Source organism: Priapulus caudatus, unplaced genomic scaffold (genome assembly GCF_000485595.1).
Source record: "Priapulus caudatus unplaced genomic scaffold, Priapulus_caudatus-5.0.1 Scaffold0, whole genome shotgun sequence".
NCBI classification, from domain to species: domain Eukaryota; kingdom Metazoa; phylum Priapulida; class Priapulimorpha; order Priapulimorphida; family Priapulidae; genus Priapulus; species Priapulus caudatus.
In genome coordinates, this window is record NW_014577061.1 from 1,307,340 (window position 1) to 1,319,671 (window position 12,332).

Genomic DNA, 12,332 nt, shown 5'->3' on the forward strand with positions numbered 1-12,332 from the left:
TATCTATCTATCTATCTATCTATCTATCTATCTATCTATCTATCTATCTATCTATCTATCTATCTATCTATCTGTCTGTCTGTCTATCTATCTATATATCTATATATCTATCTATTTATCTATCTATCTATCTATCTGGGTTTGTCATAATTTTTGTGTGTCATTATTTTGTCAAATATTTGTCATTATTCACCCTTGATTTCATTATATCACCTATTTAATTACGAAACTTGAGGATCGGAAATTGAATCGAAAAGTCCCAAGTACTAGGCTCTTTGGCTTACCTTGGCAGGGTCTGTCATGTCCGCATAGCCGCGCTGCTCTGGAGCTTGCCTCCTGTTATCCCCCGTCGGACAGAAAAACAGCTCAAGATTCGTGCCAGATGTCACAAACGCCTGGAAAACATGTATATCATGATGCATATATATATATGAGCTTGTATAGTTATAAAATATAATAGGGAACTCCCTATTATTTACTATTATGTATAGATCGTGGTTGTGCGTGGTGTGTGTGCGCGTGTGTGCGTGCGTGTGTGTGTATGCACATCCGTCTGTATATCATAGTGGAGGTTTTCCCCAATACTCTGATCTTACAATAAACGCAAATATGCAACAACGACTTTACCCCATCAACCATTATATATTGAAAATCAAATCAAACCGAGCTAGGGAGTCCAACAAGCTCGCACACGTCAGAGGCTGCAAGAGTTGCTCATTGATGTACTTATTTTGTGCTGGTAAATAACAGGAGACTTACAATTTCCGCGTGTCCTTCGGTGCATCCTTGCTGAAACCGCGCCGCTCTTTCATGATGCGGCCTGTCTCTGCACCCCGTAAACCTCACCTAGAATACACGGAAATTCCACGTTAGAACGCTGTTACATATAGCAGCGTGCACGTGAGCACGTGCCCACTTATACACTCATGTACGCACGCACGCACGCACACATACCCACATGCAGTAGTTAAGGTACATATCATTAATTCTCATCGAATGTCGCGTACACTACGATCGGTCCATGCTCAATCCATTTCCAATTTTCATCAACGACAGAACTGAATTCATACGTAGTTATGAACACACAAGGGCGTTGCCGGTATCAGTAATGATTCAGCTTTGCTCGTACACGGGCGTTCTGACAGCGTGTGGTGACGGGTAGGACCCGTAGGACTATAGAACGGTAATCGTGGTGACAATCGTAGAGACATACACATGTATACGAGTTCACTGTAGCAATGCTACCCTACAACTCAGCCAAGATAGCGATGACGAGAAATTGACGTTCCTGAATAGCGGCTCGTGAAATTTGTCATCACGATTAGTCACATTATTACTCACTTCCGGTATAGACACTATAGCAAGCCCGCGAACACGCGCGAGATATCGCCACCATACACACATACTTCACATATCGGAATACGATTATTGCATCATAGTCGTAAGATCACAGGTAAACTCAACACGGAGAACTCGAAACGGTTTTGCAATACACGAGCGCTGGTATCCACACGGTCTGCCACGTGCTCGTCGATGTATACGCGTTCCGCTGGCACTGCCACGCGCGTACGAATGAATATACCTCGCTATCTCTGCTCAGTCGTCGAAACAACTCGTCGTTGTTAAACTTTGCTCTCTGGTCGGCAACAACTCGGGGCATACTAGGCATGGCAACACCAGTGCCTTTCCCCGCCGATGTGGACAGCATCGAGTTAACCATCTGAATGGCAATGTTCTTTGCAACTCGGCTACCTTCTTACTCATCGCCGTTTCTATATGGGCCGCCGTGTACCCTCTCCCCATTCACCGCGAGTGATCACGTGCCGAGATTCCGATTGGATGATCGCTGGTAGCGTTCGGCTTATTCACGAGGATCACCATATTTGGAACGCCGAACCGGATTTAGGCGGGGCGTGCTGCCGTGTCGTCACGTTCGTGCATCTTCGGCAGCTCCTTTTATGGGAGATGATTGACAGCTTTTACTACGAAGCGTACGCTGAACTGGTCGCGGCAAGCAGAACCCGCAGCAAGCCAGCAACGATACCACTGTAGTCGCGCGTTTACACACTAGTTATGTACTCTACCGTGAAGATCGCCGTTGATATATCCGAGAAGCATAAGAGCACGCTAAATCTTAGCTGGACGACGCGCGTTTTGTTGACGGACTAGTGTAATAATCTTGGGCCTGTTGATTCTACCCGCTCCTCTTAATGTTTGAAAGTACCCAAGGCACCATAGTTTCATGTTGGGCTGAGTAAGATTGCCTTCTTTACAGGCAATAAAGTGACGAGTTAGTCATCATTCTATACGTCTGTTACGATGCGTACGAAAGTAAAGCCTAGCGCAGACTTGCGACTAGGTCTGCGTTACTATCTCAATCACGCAGTAAACCCACTGTGTGAAACACAGCGATATGTTGCGCAAGCGACCGATGACAAATAGTCGGTAAACACATAGGCGTGTCTCTCACGCGATGCACATAGATTTTCGAAGATTCGCAACCCTACGGGATGACGAAGTTAATTTCGCATCCGCCGTTTACCGGCTCCCACGTATAATACACGCTACGATTCACCACTTCCGCTCATGATCCGCTAACCGCAAAACCGCAAAGCGAAACAAAAACGACAACGTGCCCGCGCGTGGGCGTCTGTCTGCACCGACTGCGTGTAGTAATAATATCAGTCGGGCGTAGTATTTGCCGCCTACGTTACATTTGTGTAGACGGTTGACGAGTGAGTAATCCACCCACACGCGCAAATCCACAGAATTGATAGCCGTGCGGTTTAATTAACGACCACGGTCAGCGTGATATTGCGCGGGTTAGTATATATATATATATATATATATATATATATATATATATATATATATATAGACGATGTGGGCTTTTCCAGGGTTATATTGAGCAGCATCAACCCTACCCGAGTCATATTTGAACACGTTATCTTACTCTTGGTATATAGAGATAACGTTCACGAGTGCGTGTACCTATATTATTACAGTGTGGGTGTGTTAGTATGGTGTGTGTGCACGGCATGCATGTGGGAGCGTACGTACGTGCGTGTGTGTGTATGCGTGTGTGTGCATGTGTGTGTGTGTGGTGTGTGTGTGTGTGTGTCGTGTGTGTGTGGTGTGTGTGTGTGTGTGTCTGGTTGTGTGTGTGTGTGTGTGTGTGTGTGTGTGTCGTGCTGTGTGTCGTGTGTGTGTATGCGTGTTTGTGTGTTGCGTTGGCGTGCGTGTGTGTCGTGCGTGCTTTAGCGGGCGTGCGTGCGTCGGCGCGCAGCGCGCGCGTGTGTGTGTGTGTGTTGGCGTGTGTGTGTGGTGTGGTGTGTGTGTGTGTGTGTGTGTGTGTGTGTGTGTGTGTGTGTGTGTGTGTGTGTGTGTGTGTGTGTGTGTGTGTGTGTGTGTGTGTGTGCCTGTGCGTACGTGCGTGTGTGCGTGCGGGTGTGTTTAGGCTGTGTTCCAGTGTTCACGTTCGTATTCCACGTTAACATAAATCTCTAAACATTGAATCTCGAATCACGACAGGTGAAAATTCTCGTTACCTGACTGACGACAAAACGTCGTTTTTTCCACTGATGAAAAAATACGAGGTTATATCACGCCTAATCATATTACTTCACAAAAATTACTCCAAGTCAACCAATTGTCATTTTAACCTATAAAGGAAAAACTATTTCATTTCTTCTTGATTTATGAGGTGAAAGAGAACGGAGTGATGTACATTGTTGTGTTTCGCCTAAGATAGACTTGCTATCGGAAATGTCTTATTTATCTAAATTGTAAATTATTTATGTAATTTTATGGTACGCAATCAATATATAATATATTCTATATTTAGTCCCATGTTTCTCTAGATAACATGTTAGACAGCGCTCTATTTCGTGAGATTAAGAAGCAGGCGAATCTAAGAACCGATAAAATTACAAAGTTTTATTATGCTATCGTCTGTCAATGCTGCACGTACGTTGCACATTGAAACTCACTTTAGATCAACATTTCAACCAGTCAAACACGTGGGCAAAGTCTACGGTCGTGCACCCTCGATCCTCATCATACGATCGGCGACACAGCTGATTGTCAATATAGGATGATCCCCATATTTCGCATCGCCAATCCTTTACGACGCGAGTGATACCTTGACATCAGCGATCAGCTGAGTTCCTCAACAGGCGATCAGCTGATTCATCGCGGTGCGCAGAGGTGGCGCCCCTGTGTGATAAAAAGCGTAAACTTATGGGTAAGGAAATACTCCGTTAAAGAGCTACCGAATATACTTAGAACTATGAATTATTTCGACTATCGTCTCTAAATACAGTCGCGCGTATATAGGGTGTTCTTACGTGTGTTTATTTACTGTTCAAATATTTCTGCATTAGTGACGTGCGTGACCGTGACGTCACATCGCATCTTCCGCACAAGTTTACGAACTAAAGAAACTCCGACCTAGCTCATTGGTTTAGAGTGCATTGTCGTTTGTTCTATCATGGTTTGTTTACCTTTCTGTTCGCTAAAATATATAAATATAAAATATACCGCGACACCGGCTCAGCGAATTCAACCATAATTTAAGCCTGGCAGGACGGCTAAAGTCTAAAGATGGCTAAAGAAGTCTAAAGGCTAAAGATGGATTATGTGCCGGAGAAACTGCACTCGCAAAGCGCCACGACACTAACCATTGTCGCGGCTACGATAGGCTTGATTATTACTCTGCTCACACAGAGGCTGAAGTCAACATCGGCTTCTGTAAAAGGAAACGACTTGGTGGTAATATTACTCGTTACAGACATTATTACTATTACTATTAGTAATATATTAATCTGTATTTTTAATTGCTCGTTACACTGAGAGCCTGAGAGGGTAATAAAAATGCACATGATATATACCGGGTACTGTATTTATATTTATAATTATAACTGTAACTGTAAGTGTAGCTGAGAGTGAGAGGGTCTATGTCCCCCAGGGTACTGCCGGAACGTACCCTGGGTACGGTCCGGTATACCAGAACGTACCCTGGTCACTATTTGATATGGTTAGGGTTAGGATTAGGGTTAGGGTTAGGATTAGGGTTCGGGTTCGGCTTAGGGAGTAGGCGTAGGCAACTCCCTAGACTCGTTAGTGGAGTAGGTGAGGTACGGTTCGGCATATTAGATAGTACCAGGGTACGTTCCGGCAGTACCCCGGGGGACATAGACCCTCTCCGCGTAAGTGTAACTTACAACAAAGTCAACATAACTTTATATCTTTCCCGTTTCCGTCTTCGATATAATAGTGAGCTTTCGTTTTGCACGACGGATCGTTCTACGACGGTGAAAACCACACTGGGACCGTCTGCGCATGCTCGAATCTTGCTGTACCATCCGTCCTGAAGATTCTACGACGGTTCTCGGGGTAAATCACCGTCGTGCCGAGAACGACGACGTATAGCCAAGGCCGTGCCTGGTGCGCATGCGTCTGGTCATGCGCATGGTCCATCGACAGATACTTTGACATACTTTGACGGATACTTTGCCATTTTGATGTATTGTATATTTGTATGACTTGATGACACAAACTTTTGAAGCAAGCGACACGATGTCGATGATGAGAGAGAGTATGCATTCCGTAAGTTTCCACTATTTGGTGGTGACAGCCCATGTTGAAATCAAATCATAATCAGGCGTGGATTAATGATGGTCTTTTACTAAGATAATACTAATAAAGGTCTATAGTATTACATCTACAGTTAGTGTTACTGACATGTTTAAAAGATTCAAAATGTAACAATGACATAACCGGTGAAGATTCGCCATTTTTAAAATACGCGCGATCAAAACAAAAGGTCATGTGATCAAATTGGCCAATTTGTCGCCGTCGTGAAAATCGAAACGAGTTACCGCAGGACGGACGCTCAGCACGCCCGACGGTATGGTCACAGGTTTTTATCCGTCGTGCAAAACGAAAGCTCACTAATCCCTTGGACTTTGAAGACTAATATTTATGAGGTTATGAGGTACCGTATTGCATGAATAAAATTCATTAGCAAGTCGTAGATCGCCACGTAGTGAGAAACGAGAAGGTAACTTATTGTGCCTAATAATGCAATAGTAACTTATGTGTTAATTAGTTATTATACAGTTATGATTGTAGGCTAAAATCAATTTGATATATAGTGAACATAGTAGTATTTTGTAAAAACTAATAAATACTATTTTGTTTTATTTATTAGTTACAGAATCTACCACCAGTGATACCACATTCAGTTCCATTTTTGGGACATGCAGTAGCATTCGGTCAGGACCCAATCAACTTCCTGAAAACAGCGTATGACAAGGTTACCAATAAACTTGGCTATAGCATTTTACCAGTGACATCAATTCATTTAACTAATGTTATGCAATACTATATGACAGTGCACCGATGTGTGTACCTGGTAACACTCGCGAACCATGCTAGTGCTACATATATATAGCCATAGCCAGTGTTTTTCTATCTATATCAAACAGTTTGAAGTCGACCCATCCAATTGAAAACACACAAAAGAACTTAGTCTGTAATAAGTAGTTATGTCACATCGTATTGATCTTTATTTGACTTGCATTTATAAACCGTTCACTTCATTGAGTGCTCAATTATATAGACAAGCATGTGCATTGTAAAATTGTGTACCGGTATCATGTTAAAATTGTGTTCCCCAGGCTAACCGGATCTCCTTATCACAGTTAGTGTTCTGTGTTTCAGAGTGCATTGTAAATGCATGTTATGTGTACTAGCCTATGCCAGAAGCAGCTCAGCACAGTAGGTAATCACGCAGTCTTGTAACATTTATAAGTCGATCTCACTGCTTCAGTATGGTCCAGTCTTCTCTTTCACGATGGTGGGCAGCACGTTTACCTACCTGGTTGGCTCTGATGCCTCAGCACTCTTCTTCAATAGCAAAAATGAAGATCTGAATGCTGAGGATGTTTATAGCCGGCTTACCACGCCTGTGTTCGGCAAGGGTGTCGCTTACGATGTGCCAAACCAGGTATTCCCACGTTTATGTATATATAATCTACTCATACCACAGACCTAATTCTTTGATCTCATCTTGTTTTCTCCATTCCATCTGTTTGCATGTTGTTGTTTCTCAATGCACTTGAAACCATAGTTACGTATTGATATGTTTCAATTTTTAAGTAATCCTGTTGTTACAATGTAGTATAGGTTTCCATTGAATACATTTGCCAAGTGTGTTTGTTATTTTCATGTAGTCAGAGTAGCATATGCACCAGGTGAGTCTGGTATGATTATATGCATATTTTCATTTTAATCTTACTGTGAGCATTTCTGTTAATTTTCAGCTATTTCTTGAGCAGAAAAAAATATTCAAGACTGGCTTGAATATTGCTAGATTCAGGACCCACGTATCACTGATAGAAGATGAAACACGGGAGTACTTTAAAGCGTGGGGACACAAGGGAGAAAGGGGTATGTGCTTCTTCTAATTCATGTTAGCTGTAGAGTGATCAAGTTTAAGCATGTACGGTAGAGTGTGGGTAACTATACTTGTACTATGAGAAATTAACCAGCTAGCAGCTATGGGACAGGATGCAGACATTAAGTCTATTACGTAATTGTATAATCCGAACATGTTTAAGCCAGGCTATGTGCTCTTGCTAGTGCAGTTATGTAAGTGCACGCATATAGTGACTCATTGTGAGCCAGTTTTATACAGTCTACGTGTACCCTTCCACAGGAACCTCTTCAATTGAGATTTGCTTATTTTACCCACATTTCCTGAATTTTGCTTGTGCGACCATTACCGGAAGTAACACAACATATTACACCTCAATCAAGAGTTTGAATTTTCTATCTATTCATTTAAAAGTAGTACTGCACGATATATTGCTGCTGGGTTAAATCTGCTCCTACTCTCTCCTAGATATATTCGAGGCACTCTCCGAACTGATCATCCTCACAGCCTCCCGCTGTCTGCATGGGTCCGAGGTCCGAGACTTGTTTACCGAGAGCAGCAAGATATCAGAACTGTATAAAGACCTGGATGGAGGATTCAACCAACTCGCATGGCTCCTTCCTGGATGGCTTCCATTTCCCAGCTTCTTGTAAGTGATGCAGTTTATGAGTGATGATCTTCGGCTAGCTGGAGCTGGTATTGGATGAGATGGCGATCGTTTATATCGTATTAGCACTCTTGGTCTAGTCGTAATATTGAGTGATGTTCGTGGGTGGTTTTTGCTCATGTTGACTCGAATGCTAATGTGTGACTGCCTGCCTGTTGGAAGGAAGCGAGATAGGGCGAGGTTGGAAATGGAAAAGATGTTTCGCAAGGTTATATCTGCTCGGCGAGCATCTGAACCAAAGGATGACATGCTGCAGACACTAATTGACTCCACATACAAGTACGAACATCTACTAGTACTTCTATACAGCTTGCCACCTGTCTCTACCATTATTATCAGTGATTCTCTCATGCACGAATTTTAGCATTTAATGTTGCACAATCACTCACAACGTCTTTGCTTAGATTTTTATTCAATACAGTACCAATGTGGAAAGTTCTTCAGTTAACACTGAAAAGGACTTTAGTTAAGACTGCGGCGGGTTCGGTTGCTGTTATCGAAGCAGTATACTGTTAAAGGCTCACAATGCGCATCCAAATGCTAATTTCTCCAGTACTAGACTAGCAAATACTTCGTGTCATGCATAATCACACTACCTTATGACAAAATAAACTATAGTTGCTCCCATTTCACTGCGCGTTTGCTTAATACCCACAAGAAAAAGGTGAGAAAACTGGCATTCTGGCGCAACGCCGACTGTTTGCCAAACAAAATAGCCTCAAAGTGGTGACGTGACGTCACATGTTTTTATCTTTGCTGTGCCCGTACCGCTGTACCGCAGCACCACTGCACGGTTGCTTGGGGATTGGGGAAACTGTCAACAACATCGGAGAATTTTAACAACATTGGAGGTATTTTCAAAATACCTTTTATAAGACAACGCGCAGTGAAATGGGAGGAACTAGAGTTTATTTTGCCATAAAGTAGTATGATTATGCATGACACGAAGTATTTGCTAGTCTAGTAATGGAGAAATTAGCATTTGGATGCGCATTGTGAGCCTTTAATTCATAGTGGTATTGTACGATTTCCACATTTAAAGAATCGATCGATTGCAATGGCATGCAGGTAAATTCTAATATACAGGGAGCTATTCAAGTTGCTAGGTAATCGCCACTTATGAAGTTGTTTCACAATGCGTCGACATTGACGTTTGAGTCACGCGGCAGGAATGGCAGCCACCTGACAGATCAGGAGATTGTTGGGATGCTCATCGGTCTGCTTATGGCAGGTCAACACACATCTTCCACAACCAGTGCCTGGCTGGGTTTCTTCATTTCCCGGCATAAGCATGTGCAGGTGAACAGTATTCTTGGAGTTTGACTGATGCTACTAGGTTGATAGCTGATAGCTGAATGTTCATACTCGTGTACATTTTGCCTTAAGCGTAGCAGGCTTCAATTGCAGATGGCTCGTGTTAGTGATTATGATATATATATCATAAATCACTAACATATATATTTATATATATATATATATATATATCATAATCACTAACATGACTCATCTGCAATTGAAGCCTGCTACGCTTAAGGCAAAATGTGCACGAGTATGAACAGTTGGCTATCAACCTAGTGGAAGCAGTCGTAGTCATAGTAAACTAACACCACTGTATCCTATAACACCCGTTTCAAAAGAAGGAATAGAACAATACCAAACATAAATCAGGTAATATGGCTGCATTGCCAAATAACTTCTATATGCACGTGGCCGTAATAGCTGATGCTATTTGTGCAAGTAGATGACGAAAATAGCACGTAAACTGGTCACGTTTGTGTGCGGTTCGTCTGCTCGTGACGGCAACGAAGCCTGTGTCGTAGTCGGAGTCACATGATGGCTGTGTTGTTAGCTCCACGCACCATCTCTCTCTCTCTCCCTCACTCTCTCACTCTCTCTCTCGCTATCTCTCTCTCTCTCTGTCTCTCTCTCTCTCTGTCTCTCCCCCGTCTCTCTCTCTCTCACTCTCACTCTCCTGCTTTCGCTCTCTCTTTCTCTCTCTCTCTCGCGCTCACTCTCCTGCTTTCTCTCTCTCTCTCTCACTCTCTCCTGCTTTCTCTCTCTCTCTGTCTCTCTCTCTCTCTCTCTCTCTATCTCCCCCTCTCTCTCTACTCTCTCACTCACTCACGCTCTCTCTTGTGCCGTTATAGGAAGCTCTGTATGAGGAGCAGAAGCTGGTCTGCGGTGAGGCCTTCCCTCCGCTCGCCTATGATCAGCTGAAGGACATGACCTTGCTCGAGCGCTGCATTAAGGAGACGCTGAGACTGCGGCCACCTCTGATGACCGTCATGAGGATGGTTCGCTCACCGCAGGTATCGACTCTCGCCGTAGCCCGTAGATGGCGCTGCAGTCGCACGGGGCTCAGCGATGGCTAAACCTTACCATCTTAACCTTATTTTATTATAATCCTGATCTTGTTGTCATCCTTATCTTTATCTTATTATTATCCTTATCCTTTTCTTATCCTTATCCTATCTTTATCTTATCCTTAGTTTTATCACTATCCTTATCTTAGCCTTATCTTGATTTTATCAGCAGTGCAAATGTTTCTCAAGAGCTGTATCACGGATTCAAGTGACATTTAATTGTTGCAATCCTACATTTTTTAATCGCAGATCTTCATATATATTGATGTTGGGATGTTTATGAGTTAATAGCTATTTGAGATAATATTAGTATAGCATACATGTCAACCCCTTCGGATGCCCACCTGTATAACCTTCTGGAAAAATCCATAAAATCCATAAGAAATCCTTAGGATCTACAAATCACAACAGAATGAGTTTAATATTAACAATTTATTAACCGAGAGTCATCTCTGCAGTCTCTAGTCTGCATTCATTCACTGCAGCAACAGTAACCTTCCTTGAATTATCAAGATTGACCAATCATCATGGTTGGGTTCAAATGCAGCTCGGAAGTCGAACGAGGTTTCATTGCCGCGAGACTTCAGTTAAACATCCGGTTGATGCTCTTTGTTCTCTTTACATGTGTGCACGTGTTCATGTGTTATTTTATCGTTCTCTAAACAAAACAGCACGCAATAAATTTTGAGCCAAGTTTGTTTATAATCCGTATGATTTTAGGTGTACGACCCCGTAAGCAATTTAAATGGGTGAAAATCCGTAAAACTTACGGACATTCCGTATAGGTTGACATGTATGGTATAGATGGCCCGGATGTGGATGACCTGTGCTTTTAGTAGTCATTGTTGCCTTGAGGAAATTTCAACATTTGTCACTGTTTGCTGCACTGCAGACGGTACTTGGATATACCATACCGCCAGGACACCAGATTTGTGTTTCACCTAGTGTGAATCACACACTCAACAGCACTTGGGGGGAGAGTGCGGAAGAGTTTGACCCAGACAGGTGAGTGAAGGAGGTAGTGTGGGCTGTGTGATTGGTGCTGTCTGCGCTGTCATCTCACGAAGTTGAAGAGTGCTTGCTGTTGTAAAGTGGTGCCGACGAATTGCACCATAATTGCTGTCAGCACGCTTGCACATACAGTGATATTGTAAATATGCGCTCATGGCGCCATCTACTGGCACTAATAGTCATTTTATAGTCGAAAGTGCTGTGTAGTCCATCCTATGCCGATGGCTACCATACATTGGCTGAAAACACGGCTAGGAAATGTTTACAGTGTCTTTCTCTAGAGTTATTTTCTGTGTGATGGCTTACTGTCCTATTTCTCTACCTAGAAACTTTCTCCTATTTTCTTCCTTTCATTGTGGCATGAATTGACTAGACTATGACGAGAAACCGTGACTGCTACTAGCATGAGAGCTTTACTGTTAAGCTGAACACTCTCATGTCAGATTTCTGGGAGTGTCCGCCACCACGATCAGCGAGAAGTTCGCCTACTTGCCGTTCGGTGCGGGGCGCCACCGTTGCATCGGCGAATTCTTCGCCTACGTGCAGATCAAGGTCATCTGGTCGGTGCTGGTACGCACGTTCGAGTTTGAGCTGGCCGACGGCTACTTTCCTCCGGTCAACTACCAGACGATGATCCACACGCCAACCGATCCAGTGATCCGGTACAGGCGACGCGTGTAGGCACGCTGTGCATACGGCCAGGTGCTCTCTCTCTCTCTTTCCCTCTCCCTATCTCTGTCTATCTCTCTCTCTCTCTCTCTCTCTCTCTCTCTCTCTCTCTCTCTCTCTCTCTCTCTCGCGCTCTCCCTCTCTGTCTATATCTCTCTCGGTCTCTCTCTCCATTTCCCTCTCT

The 12,332-nt window shown here is 43.4% G+C and overlaps 2 protein-coding genes across 2 annotated transcripts in view; one reads left to right on the plus strand and one right to left on the minus strand.

The window, feature by feature from the left end:
- LOC106811398 (core-binding factor subunit beta-like) overlaps positions 1-1,720 on the minus strand; it is an 8,055-nt gene extending 6,335 nt beyond the window's left edge. The window contains exons 1-3 of the mRNA XM_014815371.1: positions 1,583-1,720; positions 760-846; positions 285-395 (exon numbers count right to left, since the gene is read on the minus strand). Of these exons, the coding sequence (XP_014670857.1) occupies positions 285-395; positions 760-846; positions 1,583-1,720 (336 nt within the window). The remainder of the gene's footprint in view (positions 1-284; positions 396-759; positions 847-1,582) is intronic.
- Positions 1,721-4,345: 2,625 nt separating this feature from the next.
- Positions 4,346-12,248, plus strand: LOC106821634 (lanosterol 14-alpha demethylase-like). The gene is made up of 11 exons (XM_014805882.1): positions 4,346-4,588; positions 4,623-4,770; positions 6,212-6,316; positions 6,833-7,009; positions 7,326-7,452; positions 7,907-8,087; positions 8,268-8,384; positions 9,275-9,404; positions 10,253-10,414; positions 11,361-11,473; positions 11,923-12,248. The coding sequence occupies exons 2-11, from the start codon at positions 4,630-4,632 to the stop codon at positions 12,158-12,160; spliced, it is 1,491 nt and encodes a 496-aa protein (XP_014661368.1). The 5' UTR covers positions 4,346-4,588; positions 4,623-4,629; the 3' UTR covers positions 12,161-12,248.
- The last annotated feature ends 84 nt before the right edge of the window (positions 12,249-12,332 follow it).